Genomic DNA, 21,609 nt, shown 5'->3' with positions numbered 1-21,609 from the left:
AATTTGCTAAGCTCTCGGCACGAGGCAGGATTCGAAACGCCCATATGATGAGACAAAGACATGCTTGATGGGACCGCAATTGGCTTGTGAGCCGAAAGCAAGGGCAACTCCTCATCAGCATGCCAAGAGATATTGGCAAGGTGGGTACGATTAAAACAACCATTGAACAAATGGAAATGGCAAATGAAATCCGGCCAGACTCGATCCTTGAGCCCATAGATAAAATTAGGGTCGGCCCTATGTTTCGGGAGGCCCTAAGCGAACTCGACGACATGGGCTCCTAAGTCTTAAGACCATATATATATATATATATATACCACATAGATGAATCTTTTATACCATTTTATTATTTTTAATATACTTCATTAGTAATTATTAGATACCCCAAAATGAGTTCCATGAAAAAATTCATGTGAGTCTACATATTTTTAAATGTTTACGTATATACTGATGTGTTTGTACGTGAAAAAGGTATATTACAAAAAGTACATCGCAGAAGATAATTTTTCAACAAAACTCGTATTAGGGTATCTTAGAATATTTAATGAAGTATATTGAGAATAATAAAGAGATATAATTAATGCCTATATGAGGTATATTGAGAATGGGAGTACATACTCTTAGGAGTACACAAGAGGAGTCCTATATATGTATGTATGTATATATATATATATATATATATATATACTTCATGTGCATAATACTAAAAGTAAACTTTCAACCACACATCTTTAGTTTGAAATTTGACTACAATAATTGTTGAGCAATGCAAAATAAAACTAACATGACATGATTACCTCAAATAGGAAACAAATTTATTTGCTCCTCTGTACTTGCACCATCTTCATTGACCTTAACATCAGAATTTTCATGCTCAAGATTAGTTCCTTGCATGTGTTCTTCATTGACATCAACAATACTTGAAGATGTAAAATACTTTGTCAAAGAACCCTTTAGTGGTTGAATTTTCAGACATATTTATTTCTTTGTTTTTCTTTTTTCAGCACCCGACAAATGCTTCTTAGGCAACATGGCATGCTAATGTCCTAATATTACGAAGCAAAGAGTAGACAACGAATTATAAATTTATGGATCGAACGATCAAAACCCTAGACATGTACACAGAATGACAAAAATTTAGGATGATTTAATACATACTATGAAAGATTGAAATAGAAAATTATACATAAAATTTTTGATACTTCATGGGATGAATCATGGATGATTCTTTTAATATACGTGCTAAAGAAACTACTGAAATTGGGGTAGGAATGAATGGATCAGGAACATCCGAACATGGATATTGGATACGTACCTATGTTCACATACATACATATTGCCATATTGCTGGAAGGTCGAGTTGCCGGACTGCTGCATGCCGCGGCGGCAACGAGCGGCTGAGGCACCGTGCGAGGAACGACGGAGCGACGGGCTGATGAGACGACGAAGACGAACCGATTGATTTGTTCCATTCTCTAAAAAAATCCGATTGGTTTGTTTCACATGTACGCGTGCATCGTGCGGCCATGACTTGCGTGTGTGACGCTTCACTACACATTACCAGGTGATCTGATGGGTCGAGCCCATCTTGTTTTCCTCATCTCATATTTTTTTCCCTTGTCTATTTTTTGTTGGGCTATACTATATATGTGTACTACATCATGGGCCCCCCTCCAGCCTGGGCACTGGGCCGTCGCCCCTCTAGCCATACCCCAGGGCCGGCCCTGGATAAAATGACCAACTTTGTTATTAGCCACCGAGAAACGAAAGACCCGTGGATTGAGTTGAACCACCTTGAAACCAGCACTAATCCCACCAATGCAACATTGCAAAACTATGCCCACAGATTCCACAGACAAAGCGAAGGAGGCAGATGAAAATGTGACCACCAAAAAGAATTCCTTGGAGTCCCGAGAGGGGTAAAAGTGCACCGTAGATCCAAATTTCTTCCTCACCTGATCGGATAGAGCAAGACCAGGAGCAAAATCCCAGTGTAGCAAGCCTTCCATACCTTTAAATGTTTTTTTTGTGTTTCTGTTTTTCTTTGTTCCTTGTTTTTTTTGTGGGTACTTTGGGCATGTTGGGTGAGTGTAAATGCATATACATAAATACTATGCACATATGTACGAAAAATACACTATTATATGATTATTGTTTGCACACTACAAAAAATGCAGTTTTAGAACGAAGTTGTGTGCAAGTTTCTATTTTTTAGAGAAAATAGTTATCCTTCTTCTTATAAGGGTACTAACTACTATATCATTGTGAATTATTTTGATTTTTTAGTCATTATTTCGTTTTCAAGGACAAAACGAATGTCACTAATTCATTCCATCTTAGGAATGGTTTTTGCAAAAATTCCATTGTTATTTGTTTGTTCTTGAATATTTTCAAATAACATATTTTTTGTGAATATTGTGTGCAAGTTCATCGTTGCTTGTTCTATTTTTTATTTTTATTTTTTCTTAAAGGATAATACCAATGCCACTAATTTATTCTTCTTTAGGAAACTACATTATTTTGATTGTGTAATACCAATGCCACTAAAGCATTCCTTCTTTAGAATATTTTTTTGCGAAATTTCACTATTATATGCTTATGCTTGCATATTATAAAAATCGCATTTTTTCAAATATACGCAAATTTTTTCTTTTTTTGCTTTTCTGTCTTCTTAAGGGGTAATACCGATGCCAATAGTTCACTCTTGCTTAAAAATTTCATTATTTTAATTTTTTAGTTTTTATTTCACTTTCTTTCTTCTTAAAGGGTAATACCAATTCCGCCAATTCATTTTCCTTAGAAAACTTATTTTTTACGAAAATTCTACAATTGTATGCTTGTTCTACACATTATAAAATTATTTTGTTTCTTCTTAAAGGGAAAATTCATTACCACTAACCTATGTTGAGGCTATGTCAAAATACACTACTTCTATGGAGGCTATTGAACATATCAAAGCCACGGTCTAAAATAGAAGTCAGAGACTGCAATTACAATGGGATGAAGAGGATGAAACAAGAAGATCTATTTTTGAACCATCAACTAATAGTGGCTACATATAACAACATACCATCGGGTAACCGTACGTGAAGAGGGAATAGTGTGGATTACGCAACTGCACCAAAGAATAATGGAAAAGCAAAATTTATGATAAATGTATATGATGCACTCAATGTGTACGAGCTTGTCCAACATATGTATTAGAAATGATACCCTGGGATGGATATAAAGCCAAGCAAATTGCTTCCGCCCGAGAACTGAAATGCTAGGGGCTCATTCTTTTTAGCAAGGTTCGTGAATTCCTTCTCTTTTTCTTTTTCTTTTTTATGAGTGAAAAAATTGTATTACTCAACTCACCAAGCCCTTATAATCATCAGCAACCAGCTATAGAGAATCAAGAAGGCCAAAACCGATCCAAGTCATGGTTCTCCCTTCAGTATGAGCAAATTTAGCTAGGCTATCGCTAACCCTACTTTATGAGCGAGTTACATGAATAATACAAGAATCATGAAGACACATAAGATGTCTAATTTCTTTTATAAGAGAGGAAAAGATCGATCTATCTACTTCCTCCTCGTGAATAAGCTTGACTGCAACGATGGAATCCATCTTGATGATAATTGGAAGATCGCTTCTATGAATTCCTTCCTTCTCTAATCATATGTGCCATGTGACACCGCCGAATGTCTCCTCTGGAGAAAATGACATGGATCAAATCAGGAATAGACCTTTTGTCAACATTGAGAAGGCGATGCAGAGGTTCAGACGCAGAGCCATTTGGTCAGAGAAGTTAGAGGGCATCGGTAGGTGCTCTTAGGGTACTAACTAAAGAATATGTTGCATGCCACATTTGAGTGCATCCAAAGTGAAGCAGTTCTAAATGGTTAGGTGTTTCAGCCCTTTTGTTTAGAGTAAGTGCATAATTTATTTGCTCTTGTTCGAGATGTTCCCATGCTATGTATTTTGAACCATGTATCTTAATGCTCTTAGTGAATCCTTATCACTTGTGGTGTTTCTATGCTTCAGGAGAATGCAACTGACATCCTAAACGGAAATAATCTGCTTTTATTTATATCCATCTTAATCCTAATAGCCTATGTCTGTGTAGTTCAGCTGCTCTAAAATATGGAAAAACAAAACTGAAAAGCGTATTACGGGCCTCGAGTTGTGCAGCTCTGCCGACGATATCGGCCCGCACAACACCGGTGTACCAGGCCCATGGGAGAAAGTGATCCCACGAGGCCCGAACCGGCGTTCCCTTCTCTTCCCCCTTTCCTCTCTATCCAGATTCCCTACTTGCTTCTGTATGGGATGTGACAATGCGGCCCTCAAGCTGGCCTTTGGCACAGTTCCTTCCTCGAGCTGGTATTTTGGCGCAGTTCCTCAAGGCACACTTTATCATGGCGCCCATGACACACTAGGAGCTTCATATCGTTTTCCTTCCACCGGTTCAAAGAAGTAAATAGTCAGTGTGGCGTTGCTTCAAACGGTGCTTACAATGCTGTCCAAATTACTTGAAGCAAAACATCATTACAACTGAAGCAATAAAAGGTTTGAATGGAAGGATAGGTATTTTTTGTGAACTAGTACGGAAAAACATATGTATCGCAGAAGCACAGAATTTAGCATTTTGAAGCAATAATAAATAAGATGGAAGCATACATATACATATACAATTACTTACTCCGGGAAATGGATTGGCAATCATATCATGGTAATTGTCTTAAGCATAGGATTACGAACGACGATAGAGAGATCACTCGAGGAGATATATGCAATGAAATCTAAATATATGCGGATTAACAGTTGGATATATATGCATTATTACTAGAATGAAAAGACTAATTACACAATGCAAGAAATGGAAATTATACAAGTGATGAGATATATGATAAAGTATGGTGTTTAAAAATAAAATAAAATAAAAATATACAAAGACTGGAAACACATACACTAAATCAAGAAGCATGATTGCAGTTCTATCTGTACGTAAAAAATCATGGATGCTTCAAAGCAATGTACTTTACATCTGGGAAACATGGCAAGAAAGTAAAGTTCCATTCTATGGAAGAAGTATCTGTACATAAGACACCAGGTAGTATAGATGCTAACGCTATAAAGAAATAATATGTACACCAAGCAGGCATGCCAATAAACTGAATTCCAACCGTACATATGAATGATGGTACATGCAGCAGTACATGGCAAGCTAAGCATGGAAATAGATTGAAGTTCCATCACCCATAGGAAGCACGGTCGCTTGAAGCAAATCTGTTTTTTGCTATAACTATATAAACAAGACGTATTGGAAGCACAAAAAGTGAAGATGGAAAATACCATGCTTGACACTGATATCCGGGTGCACGTATAATCTACAAACGGATCTCATCTACTCTATAGGGCATTTTGTGAGCTTACATCAACTAAATTTCTGCAAAAACATGAAATAGAAACAGATTCCACCGCTGGTGAATCTCCCAGCCACATGCTATATCCTTGACAAAGGCCTACACATATGCCTAGAATAGATCAGTGACAATGCTGCAGCTAGGTAGGGATCTGATCAAATACACATCAGCTAGAACATATCGACACCCCAAAAATTCAACAAACCAAGATATGAACACATATTTCAACAAGACAAAAGTGACATAAATCAACTCGCATTGCAGAAAATAAAAAATGAATCAAGATGAGAGGAATCAAACCCTGTGTGAGATGAGGATGGAGGAGGGGGCGAATTGGGTTATCCTCCATGCATGAAGGCATCTCTGTCAAACCAAGACGGCGCACAAGCACTAGTAGAAAAGGGCCTATTGTCCCGGTTCGTAAGGGCCTTTTGTCCCGGTTCCTGAACCGGGACTAAAGGGTCGGTACTAATGCCCTGTCCCTTGGCGGAGAACCGGGGCAGCAAGGGAGCTTGTAAGCTCGGCGGCGATGGGGTAGCCGACTAATGGCACCGGTAGCCACCTAATTAACGAGGGGGCATAGCACCAGCGCGGGGGACCAGGCGATGCACTAGGCAAGGTGACAGAGAAAACCATGGGTGCTAGGGACTTTGTGAGCCCGGTGGTGGCAAGGTCGTTGGGGGCGAAGCGGAGTGAGGAGGTCAGGGGCAGGAGAGATTAATCAGGGATACAAAACAGGCTCGATATTGCTGGGGGATGAGTCATAAATATCGGGCTGGCGAGTGATAGGTTCAATCATTATAATTTTTTTTTGGCAAGCATAGCTGGTATGACGGTTGGATAAGCTCCCCCCCCCCCCCCCCCCCCCAAAAAAAAGTCTCAAATTTGTCAATTTGTTGAATAACATGATTTTCATTTCTCGGTGTCATCAAGAGATTCAGATCAAGAACAAAAAAGAAGGAACTGATGAAGCTCCTTTATCTTCTGGTTGAGAGAAACAGGACAAAAAAAAGTATTTACACCAGTACAATAGTTCATCCTACTTATCAAAGATTACATGTTTCTGCCTTGTTCCAGAAGATGATGAAATGTTTCTAACCGAGGAAAATAAGATGAAAATGTTTATCAAACGATCACTGGCTCAAATGTTTATCTGTTGATAACACTGACTGAAATCGACACCTGTAGGGTGTAGTTTTCTGATCCACGACACACTGCAGCTAGCTCAATTGGTTTCAGCAAAACTAATTTGGTATGTTGATCTGAAGATAAATACTAGTACATGCTAGTAACCAGTAATGTTGAAACCCTCACAAATACGCTCTGAACACAAAGAGAGAACTGCCGCCAAGAGTATAAAACACGGATTCATATGGATAGGGAAAACAGAGTACAGAAACTGATGAAATATGTAGATAATGTTTATCCTATTTCTCAAAGATGAAATGTTTCTCAAAAGATCGAAACATCGTTGTACAGAACAACATAACAGACCCTGAACCGCTCCAATGTTAGGCATCATTGACCCTGATCCCCACTCGGCAGCTAATTTGCATCATAGAATCCTAGTTGCGACACTATCCTTCAGACCAGCTCTTGAACATCATTCGCTATTTCACTTCTTCAGGGTGCCAAAGCCTCCCCATTTGGTGCCTTAATTCTTGTCTACATTTAGTCTGGAATCTAAACTACAATACCATGACAAAAGTGTTTCCCAATTGTGGAGAAGAAAAGGATCCTACTCAAGGTGCTGATGACTGATGAACATCCGGCCTGACCATCAGCCTAGCACTAGCAGCACATAGCAACAGAGTGAGATGTTAGCACAACTGATATATACATAGAAAGCAAAACTCCTGTAAGAGGCATGCGATGCTAGCAGAATAAATTGAGTCAGACAGAATATAGTACATATGAATTTTACATAAAAAGCAACATTTCACACATGCACAGGAACATGCAATATGGTTTATGCAACCCTCCAAGACTGATGCAAAGAATGTCGCATCACAGAAAAGAGCAGAACAATGGCAGTCTTTTCAGAGCATGGCAAACATTGCAACCGCATACTGAATATGCCAAACATTGCAATAGCATTGGTAAAAAAGAAGAAGAAAACAGATCAAATGCTGAATGACAACAACACGTATCAAGCTACTTGTATACACATCAACAGATGAGTATTGACCATCAAGGCAACATGAAACATGCAGTTGCGACATCTAATGCCGTGTCTTGGGCATATCTTGGCAATTTCAGAACCTAATATCTGGCTGAACCACATTTTACAGACAGTGAACAATCTGTTACTAGTCTCTTTTTTTACAGACAGGTTCAGCAGAGACCTGACATTACCACATTTGAAGCCTCTACCTACAACCCCAAGGTTATTTACAGTGCGTCTAGGCGTGTGTTGTTACCATTTGAGTTTCCCCTAGTAAACGACAATATCAATGTTCTTGTTAAAAACAACTATTACCCGTATTTACTCTAAGAGGTAAAAAACATATTGATGCATGACCATCAATTCTATTATACGATTGAAAACTCACCAGGAAGAGATCCATACAAATGATTAAGTGGTCCAGCTTAATCACTATAGCATGATGATGATAATAGATTGGTTCGTTTAACACCAACTAATCACATTATTGCATAACTTATGTAAGACATGATTTAAAAGAGGAGATCTTATGTAGTAAATCTACCTTCTGCGAGTACACTATTTAGATAGATGCATAGATGTTCAAACTGGCATTGCTATTCCAAGTGTATAGGTAAGAAAGATAATAAAACATATGTATATAAATTTAGAAGGCAAATGGCTGACATGTTGCACCAGACACAAGTTCAAGATATGGTCAACCCATGGCACAAGTTTTTTTGAGAAATGAAAGCATTTTCTGCTTTCAGAAACATCATCTACTATCTATTAGCAAAACTGCATTGATTAAACAGTCTTCCAAGGAATGTGGATGAGAATTCAATAGATAAGTACAAATAGCAAACAGTTCTCCTTCCAAGCCCCAAGCAAGATTACTAGTAGTTTGCATATGCAGGATTACATGGCCATTTTTCTGTGGGAGTATATGACTAATTGGGGGCAGTGGCAGTGCCTCTTTAAAATTGTGGGCCCGGTTGATCCCAAAAGTTAATTGTGAAACTATTCCATAGAAGTTAAATTTCATGCGAAATCTTGGGAGAGCAATGCAAACTTCAAAGAAAATAAAGTATTTCACCACGCAGTTGTGCAGCCCTGGCAGCACTGCTGGTCCAAAGAAAGGGACAATGATAATACAGTACCTTCTTGAGAATCACCTTTCTCCGAAGATGGAGCAGCATCCTCACCATTGCTACCAGAGGTCTTTGAGTCCTCAGCATCATCTTTGCTGGATGTGCCCTTCACCGATTCTTCATTTGATACACTCCTGGAAACATCATCCAAAGAATCATTCACCTCTTGAGCTATGTATGCGCATTCATATTTGTCAAACGTGCTAGCACACCCTGGAGCAACTTCTCCATGACCCCCAACCCTAGGTGAAAACAAAGGCATACATTTTTATTAGTCTATACTTCCTTTGTAAAGAAATATAAGTGTTTAGATAACTATTTGAGTGATCTAAACGCTCTTATATTTCTTTACGGAGGGAGTAATTGTTAAGTTTATAGACAATACAAGGACATGAAAGTTACTGCAATCTGAGGTAGAATAGCACAGCTAAAATTATTCAATCAACCATTTTGATGACACGAGGTGTGGTAACTATGCTCTGTTCACTGATGTTTATAACAAGAGACTAGCCAGGAGCAGAGGTATAGAACTCTTCTCAAATACGATAATACATATCCCTCCAATATATACAGATTGGATATTCATGGCAATGCATAAATCATAACAAAAGATGTCAGGTCCTAACTCTCAAGTAGTGCCATCAAAACACTGAGGCTAATTCGACCCGTGGAATCACTCAAACACAGTTGAGGTCGTTGCCGAACAAAAGAAAGAAAAACATTGCTTGGCAACCACCTTGTCGCAGAACATCTAAAACCATTATAAACTCATCTTCCAAACTAAAAGACTCAAAGTCCCAAAGTAACTAAACTAAGGGCACATGGAAACAACCAACAGCTGATCCATCCAATAAATACACTTTTATTTGATGTTCATCGCATTGCACATATCATAACAAAAAATGTCAGGTCCTAACTCTCAACTACTACCATAAAAAAACACTAGGGCTAATTTAACCGCTGATTCCAAACACAAGAAAGATAAACACTGATTGGCAACCACGTCGGCGTAGAACATCTAAAACCGTTCTAAACTCATCTCCCAAACTAATGACTCAAAGTCCCAAAGTAACAAAACTAAGGGCACATGGAAACAACCAACAGCTGCTCCTAAAGAGTACTGAACTAATGGGAAGTATTTTTCCACAATCAAATCCATACACGTGTTTCAGCATTGCATAGCTCAGAACAGGGGAGGCTTTTAGTAGTAGAGCTCTCACCTGGCATTGAGGTCATGGCTGACACGTTCAACGGCGTCGACAAAGCCACCCTCCTTGATAGTATTGGACCCCTTGTCAAGTAGCTGCTGTGCCTCGTCTACTGTTTTCTCCTCCTCTCCCCCCTCCTCATCACCTACATTCTCACTAGGGATCGACGGCAGCAGGTCCTGGTATTCGAGACGGTCCACGGGAGTGTAGAAGCTGACAACTGGAATCAAATTACAGAAGCCATGATCATCGCACACCTTCTTCACCCGCTCCGACTGTAGCTCGATTGTGAAGAGGCCAGCCACCGTGTTAACGAAAATGACATTCACTCCCTCGGCAAATCCCAATACCATCAGTTCAGCCTCTGCATCCACGAGAGCAGCAGGTGGGAGCGAATTTTGCAGGTGGATGACCCGGCTAAGTACCCACTGTGCATCACTCTCCTCCCTTGACCACAGTTTGAGATGGGAACTGAAGCCTTCGCTAACTCCTATTCCACCATCCTCCGCCACCATAAGGTTAAATATCTGCTTGTTGCTGTTGTATGGCGTCTCGAAGCCAGTCAGGACGTTGCTGGCCAAGTCATACTCTAGGATGAACCCACCGTCGGACATGAAGTAGAGCAGAGACCTCCCAAGGAGCAGGCTGGAATGACATGTAAACGTCAACGCGTGGAACTGGTGACTAATCTTGCCCAGTTCACCGGACCACGTGCCAGTCTCTGACGAGTAGACGCACACCGACGTGACACCGGGCCACATCAGCACACACCGGACCATGGTGAAGACGAAGACCACGCGGAAGGGACCCCCGTTGCAGTCGCGGTGGTCGCACCCGTCCGCTGGGCAGAGCACGGCCGCGGTCCTGTACACGTAGCTGCTGTGCAGCGGGGGCACTGGTATGCGCCGCTGGACGCCCGTGTTTAGATCCCACACAAGGAGTTGCTGAGCACCAGATCCCTCGGACTCGGAGAGGAAGAGGGCGCGGCCGTGGCGGCAGTCGAGGGCGAGCCAGGAGGCGCGGTCCGGGGCGGGGAGGGAGAAGGGCGAGGCGATGGTGGAGAAGAAGCGGGGGACGCGCTCGTCCTCCCAGTTGTGGAGGAAGCCGATCAAGGGCAGTGGCCGATGCTGGTGCTCCTTGATGAAGCGGCCGCGGAAGTCGGGCTGGGAGACGGCGCGGCCCCAGGCCTTGCAGGCGAAGGAGGCGCGGAGGAGGCAGGCTGGGTCGTCGTGTGGGAGGCGGAGGAGGATCTCCTCGACGAGCTCGTGCGGGAGCGCCGGCGGCGAGGTGCGGTGCCGTGGCGGTTCTGCCATGGTGCTCCGCTCGCTGGGTCTCGTTGGTGTGGATCTGGAAATGGGGAAGACGGTGGAGTGGTTGGGCTCAACCACAACAACCAGGTTCAGCCTCAGAGACTCAGAGGGTGAAACGATCGAGACTGTTTTCCTTGTGGAGAAAAGAAACTGAAAAGGAAAATTTCTGCAACATTTCAACTTGCATAACTTTTACTTTCCTTGTACTCCCTCCGGTCCTTTTTACTCTGCATATTAAAATTCTCTAAAGTCAAACTTCACAAAGTTTAACCATATTTATATGAAAAAATATCAACATCTGCCATGGTAAAAGTATTACCTCGTTGAATACGATCATGGGTAGCACCGGGGACATACCACTTGGTCTAATGAGACCTCTGGAGCGGCATACCACAGACTCCAACGCAACGCAACACTCCCTTCCTTCTAGCATTAAGGCAAGGAGGAACAAGATTGTCTGCCTAAAGATTCGGCGGATTGTCGGAGGAGACCAGCCAGCCGACACGATCATCGATCGAGTTTTTGGTCATTTGCCTCCAACTCAACGCGGAAAGCCTTTCTCTAGATCAGGAGACGACACCGCCTACGACGAAAGCTTAGATTTGGCGAAAGAATAATTTACGAGTATATATGTACATCTTTTTCTCAAGAAATTTTTGTTACTTTTTATTATGGATTGCACTGAGTGCACAACACCGTAGTAGTTGGTCGGTTCGTAAAAGAAAAGAGGTTTAGAAAACGCCTTTGGTGTTGAGGCTTAGCCGAGCCTCCACTCCACTTCGAGGAGGACCATGAGCCTCCGCTCCGCCCAGATTCCCAATCCCCTCGCAGCGTGTTTGGCAAAAAATGGGAAGGGGAATGGGAGTTTAATGTAGGGAGTTGTATTGAGATTAGACATGGAATGAGTCGTTTTATTCTCAATCCTCTGTTTGGCGCATGATGAAAATTATGTGTGAGAGTTTGATGAGAAATTATATTCCCGTGTTTGGTTCGTGAGAATTGACAAGGAAATAGACAAAGGAAATTAACGTAAGTTATGATGAAGGGCTAAGATTGACTCACTAAAACAATTTCCTTCCAACTCCCATCCCCTCCCCTGTTAATAAAATAGTGGGAGTTAGAGTCTCAAGTCTCATGACTATGTCCTTATCAATTCCCAATCCCTTAACCAAACAATAGATTTGAAGTCTTGTACCCCTTCAATTCTCATTCTCTAGCTCTAACTACCCCAACCAAACAAACATGCTGTGAGACTTTGAGAGCGAGCGAGCAGCTCGCGTGTTGGGCCGGCCCACGCGAGTGTGACGCGTCAGCCATTCCACCCTCTCCCGCAGACCCGCACACACATCACATCCAGACCTAGCCACCAACGGTTACCATGGCAGCATCGCCGCCGCGCCGCCGCGCCTCGCCGCCGTCGATCCCGGACGAGCTATTCGAAGAGATCCTCCTCCGCCTCCCACCCGACGACCCCGCCTGCCTCCTCCGCGCCTCCCTCGTCTGCAAGGCCTGGAGCCACACCGTCTCCAGCCCCAGATTCCGCCGCCGCCTCCACGAGCTCCACCCCACACCCCCCGTGCTCGGCGTCCTCCACAACTGGGAATACGACGCCATCCCCCGATTCATCCACACCACCGCATCGTCCTTCTCCCTCGCCGCCCCGGACTCTCGCTCCTGGCGTGCCCTTGACTACCGCCACGGCCGCGCCCTCTTCCTCTCCAAGGGCCAGGACGCCGAGGAGCTCCTTGTGTGGGGGCCAATCACGGGCGCCCAGCAGCGCGTACCGGTGCCCGCGGCGTTCCAGGGCGACTACCCGACGGCTGCCGTGTTCTGCGCAATGGACGGGTGCGGCCACCGCGACTGCTTCGGGGGCCCTTTTCGGGTGGTCTTCGTCTTCTGTGTCGATGAAGAAGACGCTGAGCTGGATCCGTTTCTCACGTCGGCCGCCGTGTACTCGTCGGAGACCGGCATGTGGGGCGAGCTGACCTCGATGCACGGTGAGTTCGTGATGTACTTCGAATTTTATTCCAGCGTGCTCATTGGAAGGTCACTCTACTTCTTGTCCGACGGTGGGTTGATCCTGGAGTATGATTTAGTGAGGCACGGGCTGACTGTGTTCAACACACCTCATTGCCAACCCGATTACATGTCTGATGATGATGGGTTTGACTATAGATATAACCTAATGCTGGCGGAGGGGGGTGCACTGGGTGTTAGTCAAGAATTGGGTCAGCGTCTCAAATTGTGGACAAAAGAGCCAAGTTACGGCACTTATGCGATATGGGTACTTAGCCGGGTCATCAACTTGAATATGTTGCTTCCAAATGATGCTCTCGTGGATGCAACAAATTCGGTGCAAGTGTTGGGCTTTGCTCAGGAAGCAAATGTCATTTTCGTGGTGACGGTTGCTGGCCTCTTCTCAATTGAGCTGCAATCCAAGCGGGTGAGTAAGGTGTGCGGTCATCGTGGCTTCTGTAATCTGATTCCAGTTGTCAGCTTCTACACTCCACATGCTAGGCTCGAAGCACTCATGGGGCGAACACCATGACCCACCGCCGTGGCTGAACCCAACTCAGGCGATCTCTGCTGAACCTTCTCCAAAGAGGACTGATGGCAGATGATTCGCCATCCGTGAAATGGTAGCAGCTAGATGGAAGTTCAGAATTTGCCAAGATATGCCTGTAAGGCTGGAACTTTGTAACACGATTTTATCATTCCCCTGTCATATTCCCTCAATGCTTGATACTTACCTGTTGAATGGAAGGCTGGAACTTGATACTCATCCATTGTTTCTAGGTGTTTCTCAGTAATACCTTCCCACCACTATCCAGCTGCATTGTTTGTTGTGGTCCGATTTTTTCCATTGTTTCCTCTTTACTGTTTAAAATTGGAGGCATATTTGCTTTTATCTTGGAGGTTTGTAGAAGCCATTTTGGATGTTCTTGTTCATGTGCAAGAGGTGCTTCTTAAGCGCAACTCATATGTGCTATTTATTAAGTTCTGATTTACTTAATTTATCAGCTAGCATTACATGCCTCTTAGAGGAATTAGCCTTCTATAGATATCTGCATTTCTCAACACTTGTTTTTTATTCTTGCCGGTTCTTCTTTAAAAAAGATATATTTAATTCTGTAGTATGTGCCGGCCTATTCGGTGTACGAAATGTTCGCCTGTTTGGAGACTAGTTTTCTTCTTTTCAAATCAACATTTGTAATTTTATGTCTCTTAAATTCTGCAACGTATCTGAATTACATTTCATTTCTTAAAAAAAACTGTGCTGTGGGTTGACCATATCTGAATTTGTGTTCGCTGCCACATGTCAGCTATTTGCCTTCTAAATTTATGTACACATATTTTAATCTTTGTTATCAATACATTTGTAATAGCAGTGCCAGTTTGATCATATATGGATCTATCTAAATAGTGTACTTGCACAGGCTAGCTTTAACTACACAAGAGCAGCAATCCTGTCTTACATAAATTATGGAATAATGTGAGTAGTTGCTGTTAAATGAATCAGTCTATTTTCATGATCATGCTATAATGATTAAGTTTGTCGTTTAAGCATTTGTATGCATCTCTTCCTGTTGCTATTTCTTTTTTTCTAATAAGAACATTGACATAGTCGTTGGTTAGGGGGCAACTCAAATGGCAACAACAGAAGCCGAAAAGTACTGTAAATAATCTTGGGGTTGTAGGATAAGGCTTCAGATGGGGTAATGTCAGGCCTCTGCTGAAGCTTCTCCAGAAGAGGCTTGCAACAGATTGTTCACCGTTTGTGAAATGTGGTTCAGCTAGATATAAAGTTCTGAAATTGCCAAGATATGCTTGAGACACGGTATTAGATGTTCCTACTGCATGTTCATGTTGCTTCAATGGTCAATACTCATCTGTTGATGTGTATACAAGTTGCTAGATAAGTGTCGTTGTCATTCGGCATTTGATCTCTCTCTCTCTCTTGGTTATACCAGAACAACGTCGTCATGGTTGGGCCCGGAGGTGATCTGGCCATGGCACCGGCAGCTCAGCCGGAGGTGCAAGAGAAAGAGATGGACGGATCTGCTCCGCTGCCTAGCAACTTCTTCCACAATGTGGAACAAGAATTCCCTAGCTTATATCAAGTGGTTGTGCCGGAGGAGGAAGCCGCCAGGTTCGCACATAGCATCACCGCAGAGGGGAACGACAAACACCACTGGATGGAGGAGGGAACGCAGCCAGACCCAGAGCCTGAGGAGCCGGCCGCCGACGAGTTCATCTACGGCTTGCCTTGTCCACACTTCTCACCTGAGATGATCCGAATGTGCAGCAGGATGCTGTGGCCTCACCTACATCCTTGTCCGCCATCTTCTCCGGCCTCTAGTACATACCATCAGCTTAATTCATTATAGTTTTGTTGTGCATTTGTTTGCTCAGTCTGCCAATTAATGTTAGAGATCTGAGCTCGCTTGCAACAATGTAATGTGTAATCTGTAAATGCATCTAGTATTTGCAACATTCTAGTTTTCTGATAACTAATTGTTTAACCTCCATTCGGAAAGAAAAAGTATTAATCGTCACTACTAGCCTGCCTCTCAGAATTAGCAAGAATAGAACATTCTTCAAACAGTAGAAAATTCAAATGTTTCATTGCAACTGATGCAACACGTAGACAATAAATGTTTCTCAAATGATCACTGACTTGCAAAAACTACATCTAAGAGGCATGTAATGCTAGCTGATCAATTAAGTAAGACTACATACGGATGTATATAGACATACTACATACGGATGTATATAGACATAGTATAGAGTGTAGATTCACTCATTGTGCTCCATATGTAGTCCATATTGGAATCTCTAAAAATATTTATATTTAGGAACGGAGGGAGTAGAAAACAATGGATGAGTATCGCACTGCGGAGAGCCACTGATGATCCATCAGTTATTATGTGCTAATGCCAAGAACACCTAGTGACCAGATCAAAAAATTAGTATACAAATCAGCAGATAAGTATTCACCATTGAGCGAAAATGAACGGGGAGTAGTAACATCTTGTTAGAGTGTCCCATGCATATCTTGGCAGTTTCAGAATTTCTATCTAGCTGCTATCAAATTTCATTCACGGATGGTGAATCATCTGCTGCAAGTCTCTTTGGAGAAGGTTCGTAGGAGATCGACTCATCTTTAGCTCGTTTCATGTCTCTGCCAACAATCTCAAAGTCGGTTATGCTACTTCCAGTGCTTCCTCTTGGTGCTGCCGTCGACATAGTTGGGGAATGGAAGCTGTTGTTTGATCGTGCCATCTGCGAAGAAGTCAAAGATGCAGTTCTTGCCATAGTATTGTTAACACTCTGCTCATGACTTGCCTGTGAGACCACCCTCTTCATAATATTATCTATGCCGTCGCTTGGGGTTGACATTGCTTGCTTCAGTTCTTCAAGCTGAACCAAAACAATTAAGAGAGATGTTATTGTTCCTTACAAAACGTATTCTTCGTTCATAGAGCACTAGATTCATGAGCAGAACCAAACTGGTAGCATGAATAAAATTAAGTTTGTTCACCTTCTTCTGGAATCGAGGCAACATTCTAGCAAGGTAAGATATCTCATCTTCCAGAGTCGACTTTCCTGAGTGTCCTTTAGCAGCAGATGCTCTAAGGTCTCTATCAGCCAACAAAGCTTCCTTGGCAATTTTCAGATTATGTATACGCGACTTGCATAATGAAATAGCCTTTGCACAATATGGGATTGCATCCCCAACCTTGGATGCTAACTCAAAGGCCAAACATATGCGGACGTTTCTAGAACTGAATTAAGGTAATCAACAAAGGAAGAATTGAACTCAAAGACCTAATCATAACAAAACAGCATTATCTACCTAACATTTTTTTTCTGGTGATCACAGTCCTACTCCAAATCTACACTAACATGTGGATTCAAAAGCAGGTGAAGGCACCTGTGCAAGATTTGGGTCAACTCAAATTATTTGAAACCACACTATTATGCTGATTTGTTCTACTACTATACAGCAGAGTGGCTGACACTCTTATCACCACAAAGAGGATACAGATCGACAATTCGAAAATGGTCAGGCCTAACCAAATGTTCCAAGATCGCTAAAGCTTCAAAGTAGTAACCGATTGAGCTGTCTCTGTCCTCTACAAAAGTGAAAATCAAATGTGAGGCCTTAAATGACCATTCACCAGCCTAACACATGGTAACTGAGATAGCTGAGATTACCTCTTCTCATGGAGATTTCAGCTAGAGCAGTCAATATAGTAACCTTCTCCATTGTCTTCTCTGGACTCTTGGCAACTATCACCCTTGCAGTATTCAACATTTTCCAGGCCAAATCCAAATCAGAATCATCTCCATCGCCTGTCATGTTCCCATCCGTCTGACCTTTGCCACGCAAGTTTGCCCCTAACCAACAACAACTATATCAGCACGTACCATTGAAAGAAGAAAAACATTTTTTTCCTTTAGAAAATGGAAGAGTTTTATTATTCCGGGCCTCTGAATCGAGGATGCACACAGCCCAAGAGGAAACAAACAGCAATTAGATGCACACAAATGCATAGAAGATCCAACTCACTTAGTATACTGTGATCATATAATATTAGTGAAAACATTCCAAGTCCCAAACTATTAGTACTTTGCATTGGCATGGGCAAATTACTGATAATAAGTTTATTAGGTATACTCTTCATTAGGCATGAACAGACAATGAGAACTTATTGCAACCAGTAGTGTTATCAACTAGATACTACAGTATATAGATTTAAAAGGATAATAATGCCTTTCAGTGTATATGAGTGTCTAGGGCAGTAGCAGTGCCATGTTAAAGTTGTGGGGTCAACTAATCCTGCAGTTTTCTCTAGGAGACCATTCCATAAACCTGAAGAACAATGCAAAATACAGTGATATATTTCAACCTATAGTGGTGAAACTGATATAAATGATAAAGCATGCCTTCTTCACAATCATCTTTGTTGGTTGTAGGTGTGATTGATTCTTCATTCGGTGCATGCTTTGAAACATTACCTGAACGATTGGCTGCCTCCTGAGCTTTGCATAACAAGGCACCTCCATAACGGTAAAACGTGCTAGCACACTCAGGAGCAAGGCCTCCATAATGTCGAACCCTACGTGACAACAACAACAATGCATAAATTTGCTGATGCATCATCGTTAACATTATAGCATAAACATGTACTCTGAAGTGGACAAAACCATTTTATGACACAAGGTGTAACTACGTTCTGTTGACTGTCTTTTATAGTTACTAGTGCTTGCACAGATTATGAAGTACAAATCTGAGGAAGAGGAGCCATATAAATGAACTGCACAGTGATCAAATAGGATAATACCTATCCCTCAAGCACTTGGACTTTGATTTAATTCTCATCGCATTACAGACATCACAACAAAATATGATAATACCTATCCCAGGTGGTGTTGTCAGATCATATTGGCTAACTGGACTCACTAACCCCTCAAAGACCAACACCCACACCATTGTGCTCACTGTCAAATACGTACATGAAACCAAAACACCACCCTTGGTAACCACATTAACATAGAGCATGTTAAATCCTACTAAGGTAGCTACAAATGTCAGGACTCAAAAGGCTCTGAGCCACACATGAAAAGAACAATGAACTAACTGGAAGTTTTCTTTCTCACAAACTATCCATATGTTACGCTACAGCAGCATGCCTAGCTAGGAGAACAAGTGGAGTTTGGGAGTAGAATCCTAACCTGATCTCGAGAGCATGTCTGAAGCAGTCAGCCGCGTGGGCCAAGTCCTTCTCATTGATAGCCTTGCACCCCTTATCAAACAGCACTTGCGCCAATTCTAGTGATTTCTCCTCCCATACCCCTTGCTGACCACCCCTCCTCAGTAGGTTCAGCCGCGGCGCTGGGTCCTGGTGTTCACCCCCGGGCACTTGGAGCCCAGAATGTGGAGTGTAGAAGCTGACAACTGGAATCAAATTACAGAAGCCATGATTATGGCACACCCTTTTCGCCTGCTCCGACTGCAGCTCGATCATGAAGAGACTACCAACAGTTTTCACGAAAATAGCATTTGCCCCCTCCGCAAAGCCCAAAACTGGAACAAGTGTGCATGGATCGATGTCCAGGTCGATGATCCGGCTCACCACCCATCGTGCATTAGTGCCATCACTCGCCTCCCTTTTCCACAATATGAGCTGAAAATCAATGGCTTCGGCAACCCCCAGCAAACCGTCCTCCGCCACCATGAGGTTAAATCTGTGGTTTTCACTGCCGTAATCGTTAGGTGGTGTGTCCAACACAGCCAGTTCACCACTGCCCAAATTGTACTCCAGGATCATCCCACCGTCGGACAGGAAGTAGAGCAGAGACCTCCCAACCAGCACGCTGGAATTATGCTCAAAGTCCATGGCGAACTCGTGTTCCCTCGAGTTCAGCTTGCCCCACGTGCTAGTCTCTGACGAGTACAAGCACGCCGATGTGACAACGTCTGCGTTGGGCGAGATGTCGAGGGTGAAGACGAAGACCACGCCGAAGGGGCCCCCCGCACAGTCGCGGTGATCGCACCCGTCGGCTGCGCAGAACACGGCCGCGGTCGGCCACCCGCACGTGAACGCCGAGGGCACCGGTATGCCCTGACGGGCGCCCGTGATTGGCTCCCACAGGATGAGTTCCTGAGTTTCCTGGCTGTCGTCGGAGAGGAAGAGGGCGCGGCCGTGGCGGCAGTCGAGGGCGCGCCAGAACCGGCGGTCTGGAGCGGTGAGGGAGAAGGGCGAGGCGGTGGTGGGGACGAAGTCTGGGATGCGCTCGTCTTTCCAGTCGTGGAGGAAGCCGAGCACGGGGGGTGCCCGGTGGCGGTGGAGCCCGATGAAGCGGCGGCGGAAGTGGGGATGGGAGACGGTGCTCCTCCAGGCCTTGCAGACGAGGGAGGCGCGGAAGAGGCTACCTGGGTCGTCGGGCGGGAGGCGGAGGAGGATCTCTTCGACGACGTCGTCCGGGAGAGCCGGCGGTGGCGGTGGCGGTGGCGGCGGCGGCGGGGCGGCCATGGTGGGTTTGGGTGCGGGTGGGGAATGGTTCCGGTTCGGCTCAGCCAGGTCGGAACTGGGAATGGTTCGACTGTTTTGCCCACTAACTATAATTGTTTTCTACTAAAAAAAACTATAATTGTTTTTTTCCTGTTGATGAATCCATTTGGAAATTCTCGAAAACATAGCTACTCCAAAATATAGTACGTTTTTTTAGGCTAGTTTAGTCTAAAAAGCATCTTATATTTTGATACGGAGGTAATATATGTATAGTGAACGCCTATTTATCAGGCACTTGGAAAAAATATTGAAGCAGTCGATTTTTTGTGGATCATTAGATCACCATTCAGCGACCAAGATCACACAGCCTCTGGATTTTTCTAAACATCCATTTTTATTATTATTATTATGGATTATCTTCCTTTGTTATTTGTACAATCATGACAGTTGATGAATAGATTGTAAGTTTTTCCAAAAAAAAGTGTTGGCTAGACTGTATGCCCCTTCCCCCCTTCGCCACCTTTTACCACCATGTTCGTGTAAGTCAAGGTCATGTCTCTATGGCTAACTCCAACCGTCCGACGCAAAAAGACACCTTTTTGTCCGACTTTTGTCCGTTTGGATCGGTCAGACGAACACGAGCATCCGTTTGCGTCATGATCACACATCCATTGGTTTTTCTTAAAACATCCATTTTTTTTATTGTGAAGGATTATCCACCTCTGTTCTTTGTACAATCATGGCAGTTAATGAAATAGATTGTAAGTTTTTTCCAAAAAAAATGTTGGTTAGATTGTCTGCCCCCCCCCCCCCCTCCCCCTCCCAGTCGCCGCCTTCCATCGCCATGTCGTGTCAGCGAAGGCCACGCCTCTATGGCCAACTCCAACTGGCCGACGCAAAAGGACACCCCTATTGTCTGGTTTTTGTTCGTTTGGATTGGCCAGTCAGACAAGAGAATCTGTTTGCGCCAGCTAGCCCGTAGTTGCGCCCAACACGGATGATTGTATTTCGCAAATGAAATAAAACCATGTGTACGAAAAGTCCACAACCACTACCATACACTAAAAGACATTTAAAAGGCATAAAAACTACTCCCTCAGTAAACTGATATAAGAGCGTTTAGATAACTAAAGTAGTGATCTAAATGCTTTTATATTAGTTTACAGAGGGAGTACTAAAACCTAGATCTAGTACTAGTCGTAGTCATCATTGCCGTCCGTGGTGAAGTCGATGAACAGAGGTGGCTGCCATAGGTGGGCGGACGGTGCCTGCACCACTGGTGCACGCGGCGGTGACGGTGACCACGCATGCAAGGGTACGGGCGGGGCTGACACGAACTTCGGCGTCCATGGCAGCATCGATGTCCACG

General features: G+C 43.4%; 3 protein-coding genes across 9 annotated transcripts; 1 reads left to right on the top strand and 2 right to left on the bottom strand.

Moving 5' to 3' along the window:
* Positions 1-6,762: 6,762 nt before the first annotated feature.
* Positions 6,763-11,353, bottom strand: LOC123087830 (uncharacterized). Of its 6 annotated transcripts, none has more exons than XM_044509946.1 (3): positions 9,923-11,353; positions 8,727-8,944; positions 6,763-7,199 (listed from the first exon to the last, which is right to left on the bottom strand). In XM_044509946.1, the coding sequence occupies exons 1-3, from the start codon at positions 11,221-11,223 to the stop codon at positions 7,189-7,191; spliced, it is 1,530 nt and encodes a 509-aa protein (XP_044365881.1). In that variant the 5' UTR covers positions 11,224-11,353; the 3' UTR covers positions 6,763-7,188. The 6 variants fall into 6 exon arrangements, with proteins under 6 accessions (XP_044365881.1, XP_044365880.1, XP_044365884.1 ...); XM_044509945.1 differs by having other exon boundaries at positions 8,712-8,944; positions 9,923-11,351; XM_044509949.1 differs by having other exon boundaries at positions 8,727-8,836; positions 9,923-11,350.
* Positions 11,354-12,461: 1,108 nt separating this feature from the next.
* Positions 12,462-15,779, top strand: LOC123087829 (uncharacterized). The gene is made up of 2 exons (XM_044509943.1): positions 12,462-13,901; positions 15,192-15,779. The coding sequence occupies exon 1, from the start codon at positions 12,599-12,601 to the stop codon at positions 13,766-13,768; it is 1,170 nt and encodes a 389-aa protein (XP_044365878.1). The 5' UTR covers positions 12,462-12,598; the 3' UTR covers positions 13,769-13,901; positions 15,192-15,779.
* Positions 15,780-16,038: 259 nt separating this feature from the next.
* On the bottom strand, positions 16,039-20,334 carry LOC123087828 (uncharacterized). Of its 2 annotated transcripts, none has more exons than XM_044509941.1 (6): positions 18,961-20,334; positions 18,172-18,344; positions 17,440-17,622; positions 17,267-17,357; positions 16,763-17,000; positions 16,039-16,641 (listed from the first exon to the last, which is right to left on the bottom strand). In XM_044509941.1, the coding sequence occupies exons 1-6, from the start codon at positions 20,259-20,261 to the stop codon at positions 16,309-16,311; spliced, it is 2,319 nt and encodes a 772-aa protein (XP_044365876.1). In that variant the 5' UTR covers positions 20,262-20,334; the 3' UTR covers positions 16,039-16,308. The 2 variants fall into 2 exon arrangements, with proteins under 2 accessions (XP_044365876.1, XP_044365877.1); XM_044509942.1 differs by having other exon boundaries at positions 18,244-18,344.
* Positions 20,335-21,609: the final 1,275 nt, after the last annotated feature.

The sequence above is a fragment of the Triticum aestivum genome, chromosome 4A (assembly GCF_018294505.1).
Source record: "Triticum aestivum cultivar Chinese Spring chromosome 4A, IWGSC CS RefSeq v2.1, whole genome shotgun sequence".
In the NCBI taxonomy this organism is placed as follows: Eukaryota; Viridiplantae; Streptophyta; class Magnoliopsida; order Poales; family Poaceae; genus Triticum; species Triticum aestivum.
Note: the sequence above shows the minus strand (reverse complement) of the source record. Positions and strands in the feature narration are given on the sequence as shown.